Genomic DNA, 24,204 nt, shown 5'->3' with positions numbered 1-24,204 from the left:
GGTCTGGCCACGCCCCCTTCTCGTGGTCCATCGCTGCGTCGCCCAATCAGCTGCGGCTCTGGGCCTGGCCCCGCCCCCAGGCCGGTCTTAGCCCCGCCCCTTCCCCCCCCCTCAGGGCCGGGCCGGAGCGGCCGCCGCCGCCGCGGGAGCGCGGGCTGAGTCAGCGCGTCCGCCCACGATGAACATCATGGACTTCAACGTGAAGAAGCTGGCGGCCGACGCGGGCACCTTCCTCAGCCGCGCCGTGCAGGTACGGCCGCCCCGGGCCCCAGGGAGCCGGGCGAGGCCGCGGGGCGGGGCGGGCTGGGCCCGGGCGAGGCCCCCGGGGCTGAGGGAGTGGGGACCCGGCCCGTGTGAGGGGACGCGGGGCTCAGGCGCGAGGGGATCCTGCCTCATTGGTGAGGCCGCAGCTCAAACCCTGCGTTCAGCTTTGGGCGCCTCAGGACAAGAAGGATATCGAGGGGCTGGAGCGCGTCCGGAGAGGGGAACGGAGCTGGGGAACGGCCGGAGAGTCGTAGAATAGTTTGGGTTGGAAGGGACCTTAAAGATGATCTAGTTCCAATCCTCTGCTATGGGGGTTATGGAGGGAACTGGGGCTGCTCAGCCTGGAGAAGAGAAGGCTGAGGGGAGGCCTCATTCCCCGAAAGGAGATTGTGGTGAGATGGATGTTGGTCTCTTCTCCCAAGTGACAGGCGATAGGGTGAGAGGCCTCAAGTTGCACCAGGAAAGGTTTAGGTTGCATATGAGGGAAAATTTCTTCGCTGAAAGGGTTGTGAGACACTGGAATAGCTGCCCAGGGAGGTAGTCAAGTCCTTATCGCTGAAGGGATTTAAAAGATGAGTAGATGAGGTGCTCAGTGATCAGGTTTGGTGGTGGAGAAGTGGGACTCGGTGATCTCAAAGGTCTTTTCCAGCCAAACAATTCTATGCTTTTATTCTGTGATTCTCCCAGCACTGTGGGAGCAGGGAATGGGTTGGTGCAGGGCCCTCAGTGCCATGGTGATACCAGCAAATGAACTCTCTAAGGTTCATTTTGGAGCTTTAGAAAGGAAGCGTCTTTTATCAGGACTGGGCAACATGAGGGAATGATTTCCATCAGTCCTGTGCAGCGAGACAGGAGCTGGGAGTAGAATAGATTTCCCACTCACCTGCACGTTTATAAATTTTCCCAGAAATTTATGCATATTCTGTTGCTTTCCAAAGAGTAATTTTAGTGTTATTATGAACCTCACAGCAGTCAAATCTCTTGCTAATTTAGAGCTGGCTTCAGCTCTCTGCCTGACCTTTCATTTGAGGTAGGGAAACACTGCAAACAGGTGTTTATAGAAGAAGACACATCTGTTCAGCATAGATCGTACTGAACACAAGAGGTAACAGTGTCTGGAAAAACACTGAAAAAACATGTTGTAAAAGACCACGCTATCAGAGGGACATTCTAACTGTCAAAAAATACAGTTGTTTGGATGTACTTTACTTTAGCTTAAATCAAGATTCCTCTTTTTGTGATACTAACTACTTTTTGTATCAGTGTGAGTGGGAACGCAGGGCTCCCAGCATTAAGTGGGTTCTACTCCAGCTTGGCCAGGCAGCGCTGTCTCTGGAAGGTGCCTCCTCCTTCTCAAGTCAGCTCCTTTGCCTGTGAGCCCTGGGCTTGGCAGGACATGGATTTGTCTCCGCTGGCCTTGTCCTGCCTGGCCGCAGGGTCAGGGCGAGCAGAGAGAGGAGAGGGCTCCTGGGATGGGAGGGCCGAGTGGAGTCAGCTGCAAGGAGACACAGCTCGGCTTCCTGCTTGGAAAGGACAAAGGTGTGTCCCGCCTGGAAGAACCTGGTGGTGTTGCTGCCTGCTAAAATGGTTGCGATGTGACGTGTGAAAGTATCTGCTGTTCGTATCGTTTTTAAGCTTGTTTGATAGCCCATTGTTTCGAATCGGTTTCCCCCTGTCTTCACACAGAGGGCAATGTAATTGGCTTTTGTTCCTTAGCGTGTCTTGAGCCGTAATCCCCTTTCTTTATATAATCAAACCTGAACAGATTTCCTGTCGGGAGGTGGATGTACATGCAGGGCACAGTAATCCCCTTCAGATTCTCACTGGGTCACAGTCAGGTTTGGAACATGATGAAGGTCGTTATCTGGTCCGATCGGTCTGACGTATTGCCCTAAATCTCAATATTCAAGCAGAACCAATGATCGGCAGTGCAGCAGAGCTCTGAAAATGCAAACTCGTCAGAAAACATTGTTGTTCAAATTTAAATGAACTTAAAGCCCTTGTTGTGGCTTCTCTTTGTGGTGGAGGTCTCTCCGTGGTTTTTTTTATTTCCCTCCCCCCACCCAGGGTTATTCCAGCTCTACTTGTTTCCTGGACCGTCTCTTCCTTTGCAGCCTCCACCCCTTTCCCTCTTCTTGCTGGACAAGGATTAAAGGAAGAGGCAGTTCACCCTTCGTTGTAAGATCCTGTGATGGGACCTTGTGATCTCATCTCTTTTATCTTGACTTTTTACATTTAAATCAGCTTATTGCATTACATCTGATATAAGTTTTTTGCAGTCTCATGGTTTAAAGGTGGGGTGAACTGTGGATCACTCCATCATGCTCTACCTGTTTGGTTTACATCTGGATAGATACATTGGTAACCTGCTTAATCTAACCTAAAATTCAGCAGAAACATGGTAGTAATAATTTTGCTCTACCAGCTGCCAGTTTCCCTTAAAACAAGGAGTTTAATAAAGCTGTTGAGGGGGAGGAGTGAATCCCTGACACGTTCTTATAATCTGAGTCACCCCTGTTCTCTGTGCTACTGTTGCTTCCCCTGTTTTGGTTTTTTTTTTTTAATATGTAAGGCCTACAGATAATATTATGAGGTAATAATTGTGTGGATATTTTTTATATCATCTAGCTGTAGGTTTGTGTCTTCCAGTAAAAACCACAGATCTGTATATTGACTCAAACTGTTATGTTCAGGCACCACTGGATGACATGGTATGACCTGACACTGTTGACTTTTGGATATTAGAAACAAAAAAACCCCATCAAACCCTATTCAGCAAAATGAAACATAGGAAAACCACTTAAAATAACTATTGCAGCTTACAAAATAATGAACATGTTGTCAGTGTTTCACGGGTTTATCAGACTTTTCTGTTACAGGAGAATTAGGTCTGTTTTACCCACGCCCACCTGATAGTCACGTTCCAGGAAACCTGTTCTTCTGTGAATGAGATGATTCTGTGTTCAGACTGTCATATTCTGATTAGTCATCTACAGAAAATCCAGCATCATTGAAAGCCTACCCTTCCTTCTTGGCAGGCAGAAAGTGCTTGAAGGAGTCATTCTCAGTCAGACTTGCAGTAGTTGCAGTTCGTAGAACAGGGTAGCAAATGGTTATCAGTGGTATTGGAGGTGAAAGAAATGATGCCATGGAGTGCAGTAATGAGAATGTGATTCCTTCCTCTTGCCAGGCTCTGTAGTAGGCACGCTGCCTCTGTAGTGATTGGAAATGAGCTGCGCTTTTACTCTTTGGTAGCAGAAACACTTTATTGTTCTTGACTTCTTATCTAGAGGCTTATATTAATGTAATTTCTCCTAGTAATTGTGCAGTGGAGACTTGCAGTGTCGATAGGGCTGTGATCACCCAGTTGTATACAAACCAGTACAATTTCCTTCTGCCTGAGCTGGTCACATTATAGAATTTATGTTGGAAAAGACCTCTAAGATCATCCACTCCAACCATCAATTCAGGCAGCTTGTGTGTGTATTTTGAATTAATAAAGATAGGTGGATGGAATAGATCTGTTACTGATACTGTTTATTCAAGGGAGTACTTAGATATAGTGTCTCCGTATTACATGTTTTAAGCTTTAATGAGAACAAACCTTTCAAAGCTCTGATCGAAGCAGAAGATCATTAGTGTCAGTCTGTCTTGGAACAAGCTGGAGGAAAACATTCTTGATCCACAGCACCACCTTCCTATTTTGTTACTTATCCTTAAGGGATGGTGTAATGTCTGAAAAAGGAAATAAAACAGAAAGACTAGTTGAAATTTAAGTTTCAGAGTAACCAAAATGGGAAATTGGAGCGGCAGCATTGATGTTGGAAACCCAACTCCTGTCACATTGCTGTTTACTACACTGCTCAGTATCACTAAAAATTAAATTTGTCTTTGGAATGCGCATGTGAAATACAACACTGTAGTCCTCATGAAGCAATCTGCACACTGCTGAGACAATTTACAGAAATATTAATAGGAAAGACTGTTTAATAGGTAAATACTCTTCTCTGTAATTAGTAAAACGTATTTGTATATTTATAAAAATATACAAATATTTTATTATAATGAATCCGTATGAAGTTTTTAGACCAGCTTACAGTACCTGACATCTTTTTAAAGAGCCTTTTAAGCAATAGTAGTAATGCATCAATAAATAAGCCCATTCTTCCCTATACTGGAACTGCACTTTTCTCACAAAGGCAGTTTACTGTTATCTAGGAGTGCAAATGTCGCAGCATTTATCTAGGCTTTAGATCTGCATGCTGGTTTGCATGTTGGTTTTATTCTACGTGTGATGGAAATTAAAGCAAACTTAGTCAATGCAATTTGCTTGTATTGTGTTCTTGTTTCTTATAGCCATTGTTTAAATGTCCCACCAAAGGACCTGTTAAGAATGAAGTTTGACAGTCAGAATGCTCCCAGCCCTATTATGCTCTTAATTGGAAAGCTTGTTAGGGATTTGATCGTAAGCCAGGCTCTTTGGAAAACGCCTGGCTCAGAACAGCGATGAGATCATCGTCATCATGAGGAACTGCCGCTCTGGAGGGAGGCTGGCAAGGCCCTCAGTTCCGGTTTTGCGTGGTTCCCCGATGTGAAACGTGCGGCTTCCCCCTCTCCCAGAGAACAGGGACTGAATACAGACTGCTTGTGGATTAATGAGAGTTGGCATGAATTTAATATCGAGTGGAATGAATTGTCTGCTGGATTGATTTAGCTGAATGGCGTTACGCTGGGTATCGTTGTCACTGAAAACACAGCTTGGAGGAGAAAGGCAGAGGTCATCTTACTGTTCCTGTAAGGCAATAACAGGATCTGTTCTGTCCAAGCAGGTCGCAAACATAGAATCATAGAATCACCAGGTTGGAAAAGACCCACCGGATCATCGGGTCAAACCATTCCTATCAAACACTAACCCATGTCCCTCAGCACCTCGTCCACCCGTCCCTTAAACACCTCCAGGGAAGGGGACTCAACCACCTCCCTGGGCAGCTTCAGACCCTCTCCCCAAAGCACGGTGACAGCTTCAGACCCTCTCCCCAAAGCACAGTGACAGATTCATACATGGATTTGTCCTATTCTAAAAAGCAAAACACCCCCCAACCTTAAAGATATATTCTACAGCTTCCCAGCGAAGCCTTTTTTAGCTTTTAATACTTGTCTTCCAAAGCTTCCTCTAATGTTCAGTTCTAACTTAAATCTTCATGTTGCTGTTTAAACTAGCTATTTTTTATCCTGTTTGCTGTGGGTTGGACATTGTATATGTAACTCTATAAAACTTGACAAAGTGCTTTGAGTGAGAACTGTTAGTTCGAAGCAGAGCAGTGGGTTTCTTAATAGTGTTGTAAATTACTTTCCTCATCTTGGTCTGATTAACACCCTCCCACCCCTTTTTTCCCTGATGGTAAAATGCATTGTTGAACTCAATAACCTTCAAATTCATCCTTAGATTTTTATTGGAGCATAATGGTGTTATATTTGAAAACATGATGTGCAATTAATAGGAGTGAGTAGTTACTGTCTTAAACTTGTCCTAGGAAATTATTTCTAGGAACTAACTGTGTATTTTCAACCTATCTGGCTGACTCGTAGTTCACAGAAGAAAAGCTTGGCCAAGCAGAGAAGACTGAACTGGATGCTCACCTGGAAAACCTCCTCAGCAAAGCAGAGTGCACTAAATTGTGGACAGAAAAAATCATGAAACAGACAGAAGTATTATTGCAGCCAAATCCAAGTAAGGAAGCCTTCAGGTTTTTGTTTGCCACTTTTGAGTTGATAGATTCACATTGGCAAATGTTTACTGCAATAGGTATTGCACATGGTATGACTAAATATGGCAGGTTTAGAATTTGAAGGCTGGAGTTGGGGAAGGCACATTTGAAAGAGCTACTGGGAATCAGAGACAGTGTTCCAATTGTTGGTATTTCCTTAACCCTTCAAACAGGAAAAGCTTTAGCCAGAACTCTTTAACCTACAGCATTGGCTCCATACGCTGTTCCCATTTAATTGAATTTCCCACTTTTGATTCCAGAAATCTTAGGTAGCTGTAAGAACTCTGAAGTTCTTAGTGGAGTAGATGCAATGGCTCAAGAAATTTCATTGCTATTTCATTACTGTAAACTGTCTGCACAATACGATTCAGCTTGAAGCAGGCAAGGTGAACCAAAATGTCTGTCCTTAACAGGAATTGTTTCTTTAGCCATTGCAACTACTCCATTAAGAACTTCAGAGCTCTTACAGGTATCAGAAGCTGAAGAATGTCACTGAAGAACTGTTTTCACCAGATGCCGAGTCTTTATCATTTGCCAGCATTTTATACACTGTACTTAGGCAATGCAATAACATCTCGAATATGCTTTCATCACTGGTGAAATGCAATTTTCTGGTGTGTTAACCTTGTTTCTGAAATTGCTGCTCTGAGAAGGATATAATTTTCAGATTTGTATCTGACAGTTATCTGGGCCTTTGTGGCAGTGGGACTAGAGATGGCAAATACAGGAGTTTATTTAGTGTATAGATCTAGATTTCAAGTCAAGGCCTGGTCTTTAGGCTCACTCAAATGATAAAATTGCCGTACTGCTAATACCCCTGCACTGAAAACATAAGTATTCTCCTGGCAGTGACGTACTGAGTTAGGATTTATTAGTACAGTGTATTATCACACACTGACAGCACTTCTCTAATGCTATCAGATACATTCTTTATAATGCTGATCTTTGAAGTATTATTTTGTAAGTCTGTTGCATCTTTTAATTGCATAAAAGCAGTATTTAAAAAGCAAATGTGAAATCCAAACCAACTAATCCTGTGGGCAGGATGCAATATTGCTTTGAGAACAACTCGTGTTCAAATCTTCGCTTTTGGCTAGGCCAGAGGAAATAGTTGTCTTGTTCATTTAATTCAGTATTTGCAATATTTGCAAAACTGGTAGTTGTAGAGTAATGACTCGCTAACTGCAGGCGGGTAGAAGCCCATGTGGAAGACTTGGTAGGAGGATAATCTCTGGCAGTGTCTCAGTTGTGCTGAGCAGTCTGTTTTGTGATGGCTAAAAATACTCGGTGTTAAGCAGCGATCTTCGTCTGTGAACGTAACTTCAGCTGCTTGGCAGCCTTGGGAGGGGGATCGTGTGCTCTAGGGAGCTGCTTTCGGTTGCTGTTAATGGAGCAACCCTGTCCAGGGGAGAGGAAAAAACGTTCAGTCACATTTTTAATTGTATTTTCAGGTCAGACCCAAGTAGTAGTCCAATAATTTTAGACACTTGTCACTTCTTTTGTCATTTAGTAAAAAATAAATATTATGAGTAAAGAAAACGAAATTAATTTGGTTCACTTTTGGTTCACCCCTGGTTCCAGGAAATGTGCTGGTACCAGGCTGATTTTTGTGACCTTCATGAGGGAATAGTTACCTAATGCAGCACTGATGAAGTGCGCTAATTAAGAGGAGTATTCATGGTTGCATAAAAGCAGCAGGTTTCTTCATTAGGGAGCAGCTTTGTGGTTGTCTGTACTGTTGCTGGCTGGAATTAGTTCATACTGACCACAGAAATAAAGTGAGCTGGCTACAAAGTCAAAAGAACTCATCAGAGAAATTGGGTATTTTAGCTGAGGAGTCTGCTATTGTAATTAACACTGTCCCTGATTATGTCTGTGAGGCTTTTTCACTTAAGCAGCAAACTGTGTCTCAGTATTATGATGGAGATTAATGACCATATAGTCACAGCAGGTCTTGTTTGGAAACTTATGCTTCTCAAACCGAGAAAAGATGAGAATGTGAAATGAAACACTTTCTACTGTCTCAAATGATTTGTTTCAGAGCATGTTAAAGAAGGGGGAGTGGGAAAGAGAGATTATACCAGACTCCCTTAGTAGGGAACTCACAGCAGTTGTTGAGCTCAATTCCTACTGTAGCTAGTGAACAGTTTTTCTGGACTGGGCGGGGGAAAGCCTGTTTGACTTTGCTAAGGAGAAGTGTTCTGTTATGCTCATGTAGTGAAGAATTCTGGATGAAATTTTTCTATTTCTAACTCGTGTTTTGAGTGATGGTAATTACTTCAAAGAAACATGTTTTTAGATGCCAGAATAGAAGAGTTTGTCTATGAGAAGCTGGACCGCAAAGCACCAAGTCGCATGAATAATCCAGAGTTACTAGGCCAGTACATGATCGATGCTGGGAATGAGTTTGGCCCAGGAACAGCCTATGGTGAGTAGAAGCAAAAAATGTCCTGTGCTGCAGAAATGAGGTATGTGGGGGGGAATGCACAGGTCTAGTTTTTCTTAATATAAAATGATAGATCTTGTCGTACCCTAGACAAAAGAGTTCAGTGACTTCTGTATCAGTTTGAGGTGATTTGTTGTGTATTGTTGAGCAGTAGGAGATCAGTGATGAGGTTTCTATCCAAATCCAGAATTCGAACCTGCTGTTGGAATGATAACCACCATTATGGACGGGCAGTTTTCTTACCAGAACAAATAATTCTGGAATTTACTTTCCCCATTAAAGGAAGGCATTTGCTCATCTGACATAATTTATGCATTTTATTTGTGGTGTGGAGTGCAAATGTTATTTGAAATTCACGTTTTTAGGAAGAATTCTCTAACTTAACAGTATTCCTTCCTTTCTCAACATATATTTTGCTCAAGATGAGAGTGTAGAACATAATCTGAATTTTCTTCCTTCTCCAGCAAATTTAAATACATGTGGCAGGAGGGCTGGGTGTCTTATCTAATGTTTGTTATACTGGCATTAATTATCAAGTCTAACTAGCGTTCTCTACAGCTCAATAACAGATTTAGCTGTCACTTTAACTTAACCAATTAGAATGTACAGGTGTCTGTATATATAGTATAGCCTAATCGTTAATTCTCTTTAGTTGCTTTCTTCAAAATTGCAGTGGGAGGGAAAACTTTTGTTCTGGGAAGAATGAGTTCTTTACATCTGGAAATAATGGGGTTCCTTTTCAAAGAAAGAAAGGACACTTAAAAAAAAAAAAAGTAGATGTTTTATGGAAGACTTATGGATAGGAAATCAATAATGGCAGGCTTTGTTCCTCTTGGTTCCACATGGTTTTACACTGTCTGTGACCTTCCTTCTGATCATCAGACTGAAGCCTTGCTTTTTCACGCCAAATAGTGCTGAACTTGCAGGCAGGCTGTCCCTTAACTTGTAGGATATTTAGAATTCAGGCAAGTAGCAAACTATTAGGTGAAATAAGTGTCATAGTTGGTGCTACTTCTTCAGTGCCGTATCTGTTCTTATTGAAATCCTGCCTTGATGCGTGATTATTAATAAAAATGATTTGGTTTGGTGGCAAGGTTGGTTTGTTTGGGGTGGCTGGGTATTTTTTGGTGTTTGTGATTTTTTTGTGTTGTGAGTGGTGTTTTTTTGTTGGTGTTTTTTTTAGCTGAATTGGATTTCTTTTGAGTGCCCGTGTGATGGCATTGGATTATCTTTCAAAATGCTGGTCTAAACTTTTCTGCCTGTAGAAACTTGTTTTGTTAACCGCCTACTTGAATCACTATGAAACTAACATTTTCCTTTGCAGGAAACGCACTCATTAAATGCGGAGAAACACAAAAGCGAATTGGAACAGCAGACAGAGAACTAATTCAGACTTCGGCTATAAACTTTCTCACTCCTCTAAGAAACTTCATTGAAGGGGACTACAAAACTATTACTGTAAGTTTGATTGTGCATTCTTCAGCACTGCACAACAATTGTAACTGTAAATATTCAAAATGTAGTGGTAGATAATTGTGCATTATTGCTTTCCTGAAGTAATGTAGAAAAAGTCAAGAAGAATTTGTGCCTTTGGTGTATGTTCCTTCCTTTTGATCAGGTAAAATTGAAATAATTGTTGAAACTTGCTTGTCGTAGCTATTGTTCTGTTAAAAGCAAGTATATTGGGTATAAAATGTGTGAGAATAATTAGGATCCAATTCTGCCTCTCTTCAATTGAAGAGTCTTTTTGTATGTGATAGTTCATTAAAAACACTTCCAAACAGACAGGCTTTACCTTTTGTGTGTGTACGTATTCTCATGAACTCACCTAACTCTCTTTCAGAAAGAACGCAAACTATTACAAAACAAAAGGCTAGATTTGGATGCAGCAAAAACCAGATTGAAGAAGGCAAAAGTTGCAGAAGCTCGAGCTGCAGTAAGTAAAACTTGGTTTAATTTGTTCATAAATTTCAAACTCACTGATACACATTTGTAACCTCGACTGCTGGCTTCTTACTGTCACTTTTTCTAGCTACTTTGTAAGAAATGGCTCAGCAGAACACAAGGAAGCAAAACCGAATTGCTGATCAAGTTTTCAGTCTTCTATTTTTCAACTTGATGGAATATTTAACTTAGTTGGCCCTAGTAAATATTCTCCCCTTGCTCCATCCTAGATGAGCTTATACAGCCAAAAATGACTTGCCAAGATGATTGTAAATACAAGTCATTCACAGGTCAAGTCTGGAAGCCTATTTATAATTGCTTCCAACTGATGAACCTGTCTTGACATAACTTCTATCTATCAAAAATGTTGGTAGCTTACTCTTTCTGTATCGTTTACTACTTGACATGGCAAAATAGGGTGAGACGCTGAAACTCGGATTGCTTAACCATTATTCTCTCAATAAATGCTTGTTTGAGGAGGCTAAAATGGCTGTGAACTAAAATGATTTGGCTTTTAAACTCTAAAAATGCCTCTCAGTGAAGGAATGTGTAATTGAATGTGTGCAATTTCAGCAGGGTGTGCTTATTGTATTTTCATAGCTGTCTTTTGACTGCATTCCTTAAAGCACAGCGGCTAATGGGTAGTGAAGTGATCCTTCTCGTTACAGGTTAATGCACTAGGGTCATGCACACAGGTGCCAGAGGAATATCAGCAATTTAAATACGTGGGGATAATGTATTTGCTGAAGAGGCAGAAGGGACTGTGAGATTTTGCTTTTCTGAATGGATTGCTGTGCTGAAGTATCTCAGAAGCATCATCTTGGAGACTGAGCTTTGTAGATGATGCGCTTTGCTCTTTTAAGATGGTGATCCTTCTAAAAAATCATCACCTCTACCTGACGGTTTTGCTTCTGTGTTTCGATCCTCCATGTCATGAACACTGTCCCTATGTGTTTAAATTGTCCATGCATGCGTTTCCCCTCATATTATGTAAATTTGATGAAACAAAGTTACTTTTCTATTCGTCAAGCTTTCTTAATTTGTAAGACTAACAATGGAGAGCAAGGCAGGGTTTAGACAGCTTGTAGTGGAATTTGTGGTGTGGTAGCAAGTATATATCTTACTTTCTAAAGCAATAGAAATGACATAAGGAAATTGTTCCCCTTGAGCTTAGTATTAAAAGAACAGCTTTGTACTTCGGTTTTGATTCCATCACCAGTGTAATCACCTGGAACTTGGTGCTGGGACAAAATTATTGCCGGTTGTTGCTGCTGCTACTTGACCAGTCTTAAATATTCATGTAGCAAGTAATCCACAGGTTTATTCACTAATAATTTAGTGCTGGTAGAGCATGAAACTCTAGGCCTCTTGCTTCTCTGCCTTGCCAGTACTTCAATTTTAATTGCATTCCAACAGCAATGTGTATGTTTAAGATGTATTGGAGTGCAGAATTCCCAGAGAAGTGAAAAAATTGAATCTCTGCTTTATCCTCTGCAGTATAGAAATGAGGCTTATCTGGATATAGGTGTGATGCAAGGAGCTCATCTTCTGTCTCATGCATGAAGGACAATACCTGACAAACAGTGCTGAACTGATGGGTTAGCAGAGTGTGTTGAGTTATGATGCAAACTCTCTTTGTTTCGCTGCTGTCTTTGATGGGATACGGTGATAAATTGCATCTACGTTTGACTATTTTTTACCTGTTATAAAAATATTTAATATTAGATGAAATTACATGTTTAGTGTACAGTTCGAGTAGCTTAGATCAGTATTTAAAATCGTAATCTAAACAGTTTTATTTATCTGTATTTGGTTCACAGTCCTGCTTAGCTTCCACTTGCAATCTTTGTGCCAATAAACAGTTTCCCTGCTATATTCACAGTGTTGTAACTTGCTTTTGTCTTTTATCTGTGCACTTAAGCAACTAAACACCTCTCAGCCTGAAGAGAATAACATTATGGTAAATGTCTCTTACGTGCTCAACTTGCTGCATGTAAAATGGCTAAAGGTTTGTTGGCCTCCTGTGTTCATTACTTTTCCTCTCAATGTTTCCTCTTGCTATCCAGCTCATTTGGTCTTGTTGAGATATTTTGCGTTCCAAACCAGTTTGGTAAAGTGCACTAAATACCCTCATGTCAGTACAGCATTAGGTATTGTTTTTATCAGATTAATTCTGATAATCTGAAATAAACAGTATTATACCCTAATTTCTGTGACTTTATGAAACTTAGGGTGCAAAGGAGTTGATTTTATTATCCCTCCTGAAATTAATTTCACCCATTAGAGGGAAAGGAACTACTTCATTTTCCTATTTTATTTCATAGGAGGAGTGAATTCTGTGCAGTAGCCAGGGATGTGTATAAAATACTCATTCCATAAAACAATATCTTACAATTGACTGAAACTGAATAATTTCACATAAATTAATGGCTTAACTTAGAATACAGTATATGGGAGGGACTTTCTACAAGGGCCTGTAGTGCTAGGACGAGGGGGAATGGCTGTAAATTGAAAAGGGGAAGATTTAGATTAGACATTAGGAAGAAATTCTTTGTGGTGAGGGTGGGGAGGCCCTGGCCCAGGCTGCCCAGAGCAGGGGTGGCTGCCCTGTCCCTGGAGGGGTTCAAGGCCAGGTTGGATGGGGCTTGGAGCCCCTGATCCCATGGGAGGTGTCCCTGCCCATGGCCGGGGTGGGACTGGCTTTAAGGTCCCTTCCCACTCAAACCATTCCATGATTCTATGTCCTAAACTTGTTGCAAGAGCTTGTCATTGTAACTAGTTTTAGCAGCGTAATTGTGACAAGTAAAAGAAAGGAGTTAATTAATTATGTATGACAAACTGTGCTGTTTGGCTTGGCCAGTTTGAGTCGTGGACCTGTACAGCATAGCAGGTCTGCTCTCAATTCTTGTTCCAAATTTCTCAGTTGTGGTCAGATAAAAGAGCGCAACTTGTTTGTCACAATTTGGTTGTGCAGCCTTTATGCACAGTCCTTGCTGCCAAAGTCCTGATTGTGTCATCTTATTACAACTGCGAAAATGAAGGTTAGAGGATTGCAAGAGGGCATTGGAGCAAGAAGCAGAAGTAATTAACTTCGTGAGGAAATTCCTTGCAGTTCGATGAGTTTGCTGTACTGCTTGCTTCTACTTTAACACTCACTTTCAGATACCTTTGTAGCATTTTTAATTGGATTTAGTTTCACTCTAAAAATGGTTATGAAATGGGAAGCCAGTAATGGAATTAGCAAGAGAAATCATTCACTTGTCTGTTTCAGTCTTTACTTAACGTGGTGTTAGAAGTACAGTAGTTCTCCAATATTTTAACACATTAAGATAACTTAAATTCCTCCATAGAGCAATTCAGTTTGTCTGGTTCATGTCGTGTTTGAAGTAGTTATGTCCTAGGTTGTAATGCTTGTTTTAAATAGATTCTTATATCATAGAAGCCTCACGCTCTTCAGTATCTCATTCATTTCCCAGATGTAGCACTCTCCATCCTCATTGTAGTTTCCTTGTGTGTGAAGGGCTTTGGGGAACTGACTCCACAATCCTTGGGAAGTTCTGAGGGCAGGAAAGTAGTTAAAAGCCAAAATGTGGTTGCGTCCTGGATTAAAGCACAACCAGTCTCTAAGTTTGTGTGTTTCTTTTTTCTTCCCCTTCCCCTTAATGCTGGCTAGATATGGGCTGAGGAAGTGACAAAAGTAAGTAAACAATTCAGGAACTGCCGAATTCTGAGACCCTGACTTGCGCTGGTCTAATGTAAGAAGGGATGTTGCATGTTGCTGATTTCAGTGAAGTGCTGGCAGCCCGATGTGTTGCATCAGAACACGCTGGTTCCCTCTGGAGCCTTTCAAACTCCATTGGTGAAACGGTGCCTGGGGCGTGTTTTATAGGAGGCTGTTTCGGGCCGACCGTCCCTTTGTACCATGTGATTGTCATGGGACAAGATGGAGTAGAAAAAAGTACTACAGGACTTGTTTCTCAAAGCTTACTGGTATGACATCCTGCTGAAAATGACCTCTTAAGGATGGGCTTATGTGAAAATTTTCAGAAAGGTTGGAATCTAGATTGTCCTAAAAAACACTGATCTTCAGCATTTGCCCAGGGCATTTCCCTTAAGCAGCGGAAGTTAGGAGGTGGCCACATCCGTACCTGGGCTGAAATCTGGTTCATAAAGAGAGCAATAGCCTTGGGATGGGGCTGGAGTCTTCTCTTGTTGTGCCCCACCTTGCACAGGGACAAACGCCGTGGAGTTACGGAGTGTTATGCGATAGCTGCTCTGGTGCCACCAGCAGGACTGTCCTCAGGCTCAGGCAAAGCAGTGTTGGCAACAGGCTGTGAGAAGCTGCACTGCCAGTTAAGAGGATTTCAGTGGAGGATGGGGAATAAAAATGAAGGGTAGCTCTAGAAAGGAAGGGTAGCTGGGGAGCAAAGGCTTTGGAGTATGGTTTTCAAAGGGGCACTAGATGGGCAGCTGTGGGAGGTGTAGGGACTTTATTTAGAAGTTGGGATGTAGAACCTTGGGTGCAATTTTGGGGGTTTTATGAGAAATAAATGGCTTCTTCCATTCCAAATTTTTGAGTCATGATGCAAACAGGAGCGTTTGTGTAGAGTGTAAGGTGAGAGTCTAGAGGGAAGGAGGAGTTTGGAGATTGATCTGTAAACGAGGGTTGGATCAACTTTTAACCCAGTTAGAGAATTATTTTACTATTTAAGTAACACTTTGGAAGCAGCAAACCTGCCTGCTGAAGTACTTGGTGCAGCTTGGGGAGCAGTGCTGCTGGGATGAAAGCTGATCTTGAAGCTGTAAGACAAAGGTGAATAGAAATATTGGCATTTCAGAGGTGATAACAAGCAGCTTTAGGGGTAGTTAAAACTGGCAGATTGTGTCTTGGAGAGAAAACAAAATAATACAAAGTCCTTAACTAGCATAAAGGAGACTAAAAGCTTTAAATCTTGTGATAAATTACATAATCCAAGGTTCCTTTTTTTTCTTAAGCATATAAAAAGCAGAGACTATTAAAAAGAAGCTACAACACGCATTCTGCTGAAGGAACAGAAATCCATCCAGATTTCTAAAGGCAACCTGTCCTTCGGTGTTTGAAAGTTAGAGGAAGAGAGGCACAGATATTTTCAATGTATATCTGTGAAGCTTCCCAGCAAGGATTTCAGGCTGTCCAGTAATCTCTAGGTCCATCACAGGCGGTTTTGAGTTTAAACAAAAGATCAATAGCATCAATGACAAGCTGTCTTCAGTTTAAGTTCCCTTCTGAAATGTGGAGTCAGATGATATTAAATACTGCGCCATGAATAAAACACATGGTGTAGGTAATGACGCTAAACACTTGTATAAGTCATCCGACGTGCTGTGGTCAAATGGAGAGAGCAGAGGCTTTAGCATGTGTACAGCACATTGAGGCTAGTCTGGAAACAGCCTCAGGTTGCACCAGGGGAGGTATAAAAAATGTCTTTACTAAAAGAGTGGTCAAGCTCTGGAGAGGCTGCCCAGGGAACTGGAGTCTCCATCCCTGGAGATGTTCAAAAAGTGTGTAGATCTGGTGTTTAGGGACATGGTTTGATGGTGAACTTAGTGTTTGATTAGAGTTGGACTTGATCTTAAGGGTCTTTTCCAACCTAAATGATTCTGTGTTTAGGTAGGTGTCTGTTAAAGCTGGTGGCTGTGCGTACAGGGCCTCAACATCGCTGAATGCAAAGGGCAGTTACTCTGTGCCTAGCAAAGATCTGCAAAGAAAATACCTAAGATTATGATTAATGCATTGTGAGGAGCTCTGAATAACATGGAACTCTTGCAGTTGGAAGGTGTAACAGAGCGCATTGTACAAATACCTAATGTGTATCTTTGCTTTTAGTCCGAGCAGGAAGTACGAATCACTCAGAGTGAATTTGACCGTCAAGCAGAGATTACCAGGCTCCTGCTGGAGGGGATCAGCAGTACGCATGTGAGTACCCAGTGGGGGAACATAGTCAGGGTGCTCTATAAAATAACTACCATAAGAGGCTTGGGATCTGCAGGCTATGAGGTTTCACTTCAGTGTATGAAGCATCAAACTGTGGGGTTTTATTTAGTATCTGCCAAACTTACCTTTAGTCTCCTGTTAACCTTGAGAATGCAGGAGCTTTCATTTTTATCCTTTCAACTCAGCTTCCCATCCATCAGATCAACTGAATGTTGAAACCACAAAAACGTGCTCAAATATTTATTCTCTTCTCAAAACAATGTAGGTAAATGGCACGATACTTGTACAGCATCTATTATTTTTGCTCAGATGTTATTTTTGTGATGTTTTATCCCAGTCATCTGATAAATCCAGGTACGATGCCCACGTGGCATAAATCCCTATGTGTCAATATTGCCCCTGATGAGCAGTCCCGTTTTTCCCATGCAATATAGCATTTTACAGACCAAAACCATGAGTTCTTTGTGTTACAGGCACATCATCTTCGCTGTCTGAATGATTTTGTTGAAGCTCAGATGACCTATTATGCACAATGTTACCAATATATGTTGGATCTCCAGAAACAACTTGGAAGGTAGTACCGCTGTCATTACTTGAGAAAAATAAGTTTTTTTCTAAGTGCTTATGAATAGTAGGAAAACTTACACTGATATAACAGTGGTGAATACACAGGCATGCTGGACTGGAAGGAAAGATATCTATTCTCAGGTAATTAATATGTAATTACCTCAGTGCAACTACTTCCCTAAGCCTACACAGAGCACTAATGCCTTTTGAGGGCTGTTTTACTGAGATGATGTAACCGAGGAAGGGGAGCCTGTGGTAACCTCCTTTAATGGCTCGAAAGAAAAGAGCTTGTAGAGATTTACTTGTACTCATTCAAGTGTTGTGTGTTTCATGCAACAAAAGTGTTATGCCATGTGGGAGAAGGTGTATTTTGATAGGAATGGTTGGACTTGATGATCCGGTGGGTCTCTTCCAACCTGGTGATTCTATGATTCTATGATTCTAAGGTCATGTAGCGCCTGTGAATTCCTGTTGCCTCTTAATTCGCTGCCAGGCACTACCTGGTTTTCAGTCTGTGTTCTTCACTGCTAAGTAAGTTCCTAGCATAGATATTGTACCTAGGGAGAAATGCGCTTCCTAATATCTATAACCACTGATCCAGAGCACTCGCAGTGGAATGAGAGTTTGTCCAGTTTTACTGTTTCGTGGGTTTAGGATTTTTAAAGTAAGAGAAGAAACTGTGACGTGAGTTTGTGCTCATAACCCTTTTTTGTGTGATTGATGGCGATGTCTGCGTGTTTGCTTTTCATAAAGTTTCCCTGTTCATAATCACACTGAACCATGGAATGCCAAGGTTGGAAGGGACCTCGAGGATTATCTTTTAGGTGATCTGTGGTTTAAATGAGATGGCACCATGTCAAGCTGAGCCTTAAAATGTCCAGTGTAGAGGAATCCGTCACTTCCCTGGCGAGATGATTGTAATGTTTTTTTCCAACTGGTAAACAATTTTCTTCTGGAATCCAATCAGAATCTCCCCTGGATCAACTGATCCCCATTCCCCCTTGTCTTTTCCATGTGACTCCTTGTAAAAAGGGAGTCTCCATCCTCTCGGCAGACACCCTTTACGTACTGGTACATGGGAATAAGGGCTCCCCTAAGCCTTCTCTCAAGGCTGAACAAACTCAGCTCTCCCAGCCTTACTTCATCAGGAAGGTTTCCCAGTCCTCCGATTACCTCAGTGGCCCTGCTCTGGGCTCACTACAGCCTGCCCGTCTCCCTTTTGTATTCTAATATTTCTGTTCTAATTCTTCTTCGCAAAGCCGCCTTTCTTCAGGCTACACCAGGCTGTGTATTTAGATGAGCATGTGCACTGCAGGTTTGTTTGTACTTACAAGTTTACTGGAGTGTCTGTTCTAAATACTGCCTATAAAGTAACACTGTTTTTCATGACAAGGAATTAAAACCAGTGTTCTTGAATCCTGTAATTTTGCAGCACTTGCCCCTTGTCCTGCTGCTGGGCACCACTGAGAAGTCTGGCCTCGCTGTCCTGAGTCCCGGCCTGTAGACACTGATGAGCATTGATGAGATCCCCTCTGCCTTCTCTGTTCTAGGCTAAACAGTCTGAGCTCACCCAGCCTCTCCTCCTAAGAGAGGAGCGAGCAGGAGGAGCTGGAGGCGACTTTTACTGGCTGAGCTGTCAAAAGAATTGCTGATTAAAATAGAGGCTGGGTTAAGTTCTTCTGTCTCTGCGGTCAGCTGGTGTTGATTCTGTAGTTGATAAAAGCAAGAATGTTAACTTATGCATGGAGGCACGTATCACTCGGGTAGAACTAACTCACTCAAACAACTTTTGGTTTTGTTTTCTCCCACAGTTTTCCATCTACTTTCCTCTCTAATAATAATCAGTCTTCCTCAACTCCTGTGCAGAGCGTTTCTGCTCCCTCGGTCCTGGCCTCAGCCTCTCCTTCGTTGCCTTCAGTAAGCAATTCAATAGTCACTTCAGGCATCAGCGAGCTGAAGTCGTCAAGCGGCAGCAGGAAAGCTCGGGTTCTCTATGATTACGATGCTGCAAACAGCAGTGAATTATCGCTACTTGCAGATGAGGTAAGAGATTTCTATGTACCTTTATCATTTAAAAGTAAAACTAGATTGCTTGTGACCAGCCAGATAAGATCATAGAATCATGAGATGGTTTGGGTTGGAAGGGACCTTAAAGCCCATCCAGTCCCACCCCTGCCATGGGCAGGGACACCTCCCACTGGATCAGGGGCTCCAAGCCCCATCCAGCCTGGCCTTGAACCCCTCCAGGGATGGGGCAGCCACCCCTGCTCTGGGCAGCCTGGGCCAGGGCCTCCCCACCCTCACAGCAAAACATTTCTTCTCATCACAACCTCCCCTCTTTCAGCTTGGGAAGAAATCCTTCACAGTGAGGGTGGGGAGGCCCTGGCCCAGGTTTCCCAGGGAAGTGGTGGCTGCCCATCCCTGGAGGGGTTCAAGCCACGGCAGGGGAAATTGGAACGGGATGGGCTTTAAGGTCCCTTCCAACCTAAACTCATCTATGATGCTCGTGTTAAATGGTTAGTCTCAGCGCTAAGGCTTGGAAATCACACTGTAATGTTTTTCCAGGGAAGGAAAGGTTGCAGTAACGTGTTTCTGGTTTTTTTAGGTGATCACGGTGTACAGTATCCCTGGCATGGACTCAGACTGGCTGATGGGTGAAAGGGGAAATCAGAAAGGCAAAGTGCCTATCACTTATTTAGAACTGCTAAACTAAATAGCTGGCCTCAATAAAGACTGTCAATTATGGCGACACCGTATTTATAAACAATTAACGTTATGTAAGCAGGTTTAAGTGTCTTCCATGTTATCGTCTCGAGGGACAAATACCAGCCATTACAAACTGGCTTTTCTGCCAGCGTGGTTGCTTGGTAAATATTCAAACTTAATGTGTTTAAAGCTTTTACTTCATGTGCCAAGGACATGTTTCCTACAGATTTGTTTCTACTGAAGTTTTCACTAATACAAGCTTCTACTTTTGAGTAATCTAGATTGAAAGCAGGAGGTACTGTTTTCTACTGGAATTTTTCATTAATGGCAAAGCTTTTCTTCACATAAAATAAACTTATTGTGAACAGATGCAAGTGTAACGCACTTTATTTAAATAACCAAAACCAAACGTGAAGCATAAACCTTAAAGAAACCTGTGCGGTTCTGTTCCCAACACTCGTGGAGTTCAGATGTGCTCTGGCTGAGCAACTTGTGCATTTAATCACCTTGGAACAGTGAAACTGGTTGGTTTCTCTTTGAAAATGTAAGGCCAATTGCTGGGATGTTGAGGTTGTAAACTGCACCTTGGTGGATCGACACAAGCGAGGGATGCGTTCTGACTTGTTTTCAGTCTTTCCTTGTATGTTTTCCCTTTAATTGCTTTCCAGGAAAGAGGCTAATTCAGTTTGTTTGGTAATTATTGAAGTTCTTTCAGCGAATCAGCCTTTGTGCTAAGCACTGCGTTTTGCTCACCCACTGCTCCGTCTCTCTACATGTAAGTAACTTTATATGTGAGCGTACGTGTGTTCAGATGGTGGGTTTGATGAAACGCTGCATCCACGATTCCTGTGCAGCAGGTTATTGCCGTGTTCTAACTGAGGACTTTTTTGTTTTGCGAGGAGCCTCCTTTAAATATGTGCAAAGGAGAAAAGAAATACTACGAACCTAAAAGTGGCTGTGGGAAAGGTGGGGTTATTTGTCAATAACTTTTTCATAAACATTTTCCCCTTTTCTGTTTCATAAAGAGCAGCTTCTTAAGGCTGTAGGAAGGTTAAAAGGATAGATTGAAGGAATCTTTTTTTCTTTTAAATTCCAGTGTATTTAATTGAGTCAGGATTGCTTGGCTCCAGCAGCGAGGCTCTGCATCAGCATTCTGTCCATCTGGCTTTCAGACTTGGCAACAACACAGACTTTAGAGTGACATTCCCTTTCGAGCAGAGGCGTTTGAGAATAGATGCTGACTCCAACAAGCAGTGCTAATTACACAGTGCAATTAAATACAAGGTACTACACGAGGTACCCGAGCAGAATCCGCTGGATGTGGATTGCTTTGGAACAGCTCGGTTCTTTCCTCAGAATCATTATTCCTTTAAATATGCCTGTGTTTAAGGGTTTATACGACAAGAAGTCTCCTTTGTATAGACCGTTTGTAGCATAATGCCAGTAGTCACTGGAAGATACATTTATGACATAATATATTGAACAGAAGCAAATTAGTGGTGTATTTTTACATCAGTGGTACCCAAGGGCTGGATCTGGAGGAATCTGTCTGGCCACACTGTCTCATCTGTCTCCCGGGTTCCTGTGTATCTGGTGGTACAGAATATAGAGAGACCTTGAATTTATTATGTGCTTTCCTTTGTCTCCCTTCCTTGGCTCACCCCCAGCTCTGAGGCTTGCTATGAAGCTTTCACAGACCTCTCCCCTGCCCCTATTTAATTAGCATTAAATAAGAAGCTCGAGAAAAGCAGGAGTTCCTCATTCCTGAAGACTGCAGTATTGGAAAAAAGCCCGAGTACAGCCTGGTGTTCTCCATTCCAGAGCCATCCTCTTCCTTCTCTGATGCACATTTTATCAGAAGCCCCATTAATAATTCTTATGCTCCTACCTGGAAGGAAGAGGCAAAAATGTTCTTGTTTGTGTTCAGCACAAAATGTTTGAGCAATAGTTTTGGTTCCCCCCAGATGCAGATGGAAATGGTTGGTGAAAGGTAGTGAAGGCCTGTGAAATTCTGCAACCTGGTACCTTTTAATTAATCTTTCAGGGTTTGTGGAATGGCTGCTCAACAACCACAACTCCACATTGAGCAGAGCAAAAGGATTTTGTTTTTAAATGTTGATGATTTGTTTGCTGTTTCCCTTATCCCCAAGAAATTCTGCTCTTTTCAAGGGTCAGGTAGGCATCTGGTCTGATATAAAATAGGAAAGGGAATAGCGTTATCAAAGCCACATCAGCCATAAATAAACCAAGTCCTGGAATCTTGTTTAACACAAAGCCCCGTGGGAGTTAGTAGGGGATGTTTGTCTCTATTTGAGGTGATGGAAAGTCGTTGCCTTTCCGGCACTGTGGTTACACGTGCTGACTGAACAAGGGCTGCAGAATCGTGCTGTGATTCTCCCGGGGCTGCCAACTCTATAGATTTGTTTAGGGTGAAGGTGTATGAGTCCTGCGAGCGTTTAATCCCCGCATCTCAGACCTCCTGAAATCACTGCAGTGTTCTGCTCCATTTTCTTCACCTGAAGAATGTATCAATTGCTGAAAATCTTTGCTAGATGTGGCCTGCAGCCAATCCTGACCTGTTGCCTTTTAAATAGAATTCTGAGCCGGGTACGCTCTAAAATAACAGGCTGTAACCAATTAATCCCACGGCTGTTAATGGAAGTACAAGGCAAGCTTGTTAGCTACACAGATCGCTGGTGGACGCAACCTCCATCCTCTTCCCCGACTGCTCAGCGCCGTGGAGCATTTCAGCGCGGCGCCTGGCAGCGAGGAACTCCTCCCGACTGGGGAACGTGGTGAATTCCCCACCCTGGCTGAGGGAACGGAAGGAAAATGAATCAGGAATGCAAACACTCCATCGCTGTGTGAACGCGATGCCTTGTATAAAGAATTCCTTCCAGAAGGGAAGGACAGGAATCGACACGGGGAGCGCGCGTGCAGTTAATGAGCTGAATGCTGAGGAATTTTCTCCTGCTGACAGCACAGAATTGGTTTATAAATTGTTTAAATGTGCAATAGGTGTTTGACACGAGCGATTACGGGGAGCTACTTAGAATTGCAAAGTGAATTAAAGCTTTAGCATGTCTTTACACAGTTACAAGCAGAAGCAAAAGTACTGGGATTGGAATAATGAGCTAGGAAATTGCTTCTTCAACCCCAGACACATTTGGAACCAGAAACAATCTCCCAATTTCACTTCTCTTAAGTTAAATCGCTTTGAATTCTAGATACTCCATGGTGATGTTGCCAGACATCAGGAGTGTCTGTATCTATCTTGTGGGAAGTTTATTTTAAATGTTGAAATTCCCTTTCTGGTGATTTTAAGGAGGTAGGAAAAAGGGAAAGGCCAGTGCCCCTGGGGCTTAATTTCACATTTCCCACATCAACTTTTACTTCTCGGCCAGTGGAAACAGCACTGGTGTTTCTCCATGGAGAACATTAAGCATGTAGGAGAATTTCTAGGCTTCTACCCCTGTCCCTCCTGCAGAAAAACTTTTCATTGCTTTCAGTGCAAAGCCTCGATGTAGCTGATCATGAACTTCCTTGGCAAAGGTGAGTCCGTGGTCTCTTTACCTGGGAGAAACCGCAGCCCAGGAACGGGAGATGATTCACCCGTGTTGTCTCGGGTGTGTGGGGAGTTGAGCCTCCTGCTTCCTGACGCCTCGGGCTTTAGTCAGATCCTCAGGTGACCTCTGAAGGGCTGCGCTCACGTTTTGTGTTACTAGCAAGAGGGAATTCAGGTTGAATTCATTCTCATCCTGAAAGCAGCCCCTGACATTTTATCTTTTTGCTCTGTCCTTTCGGTTCTTGAACAGCAAAACTTGTTCAGCACCAGCTGGGAGTAGGCACGAGTCCCACCTGGCTCGGAACAAACCACCCTGCCCTGTGCTAATGGAATAACCACTCCTGTCACCTTAATAAGTATCAGGTTTCAATATTAAGTTACTTGCAGAGACAAGCGTCTCATCACAAGCTGTATACGGCGATTCTCGTGCATCAGGTGAAGATCTGCAAGTTACTGTGGCTGCACTGAGGCTTTCCCAGGTTGCCCTTGATGGAGCTCTCGCACCTGGCAGCACCTGAGGGACAGGAACCAGCAGGCGGGGCGGGTTCTGCCTCCCCCAGGCCTGTTCTGCTGCGGTGCCCCTAGAAGCTGAAGTCTCTCGGCACCATTTGTGCCGCAGGAGATGGCTCCTTGGGAATGCAGGTTCCTCCTCTCCAGCTCGAACTCTGCTGTTCTCGTGTGTAAGAAGGTAAAAAGTGGTAGAACTACAGATGATGACGAATGATTAGAAGGCAAAAAATCCAAACTCCAGCTGTCTGTGCAGTGGGAACGGCGTAGTTCCAGCTGCAATCCCAGGCAGGGTCACTGGGTAGCGAGTGTTTGCTAAGATACCATGAGGTTTGGAGAAGTCGGTGGTGACAAGGGAGGACCAGAAGGCTTTGCAATAATGTGTTAATCCTGCAAAAAAAGTCTGTAGATCAAACGCTTTTTAATTTAAAGGCAGGCCTGAGGATAGATGGTGTTCAGCTGC

The 24,204-nt window shown here is 42.8% G+C and overlaps 1 protein-coding gene and 1 long non-coding RNA gene across 4 annotated transcripts; one reads left to right on the top strand and one right to left on the bottom strand.

The window, feature by feature from the left end:
- The first annotated feature begins 91 nt into the window (after nucleotides 1-91).
- SH3GLB1 (SH3 domain containing GRB2 like, endophilin B1) lies at nucleotides 92-20,038 on the top strand. 3 transcript variants are annotated; one of them, XM_069862835.1, is made up of 11 exons: nucleotides 92-250; nucleotides 5,854-5,995; nucleotides 8,332-8,460; nucleotides 9,803-9,936; nucleotides 10,322-10,414; nucleotides 12,344-12,382; nucleotides 14,096-14,119; nucleotides 16,289-16,378; nucleotides 16,870-16,970; nucleotides 18,775-19,006; nucleotides 19,569-20,038. In XM_069862835.1, exons 1-11 carry the CDS (start codon nucleotides 179-181, stop codon nucleotides 19,674-19,676), a joined length of 1,164 nt encoding a protein of 387 aa, XP_069718936.1. In that variant the 5' UTR covers nucleotides 92-178; the 3' UTR covers nucleotides 19,677-20,038. The 3 variants fall into 3 exon arrangements, with proteins under 3 accessions (XP_069718936.1, XP_069718935.1, XP_069718937.1); XM_069862834.1 differs by having other exon boundaries at nucleotides 12,344-12,430; XM_069862836.1 differs by lacking the exons at nucleotides 12,344-12,382; nucleotides 14,096-14,119 and having other exon boundaries at nucleotides 93-250.
- Nucleotides 20,039-20,040: 2 nt separating this feature from the next.
- On the bottom strand, nucleotides 20,041-23,569 carry LOC138723613 (uncharacterized). The gene is made up of 2 exons (XR_011337902.1): nucleotides 23,243-23,569; nucleotides 20,041-21,259 (listed from the first exon to the last, which is right to left on the bottom strand). It is a non-coding gene; the product is annotated as an uncharacterized lncRNA (long non-coding RNA).
- Between the last annotated feature and the right edge of the window lie 635 nt (nucleotides 23,570-24,204).

The sequence above is a fragment of the Phaenicophaeus curvirostris genome, chromosome 8 (genome assembly GCF_032191515.1).
Source record: "Phaenicophaeus curvirostris isolate KB17595 chromosome 8, BPBGC_Pcur_1.0, whole genome shotgun sequence".
Taxonomy (NCBI): Eukaryota; Metazoa; Chordata; class Aves; order Cuculiformes; family Cuculidae; genus Phaenicophaeus; species Phaenicophaeus curvirostris.
The sequence above is the reverse complement of the archived record's forward strand: the minus strand, read 5'-3'. Positions and strand labels throughout refer to the sequence as shown.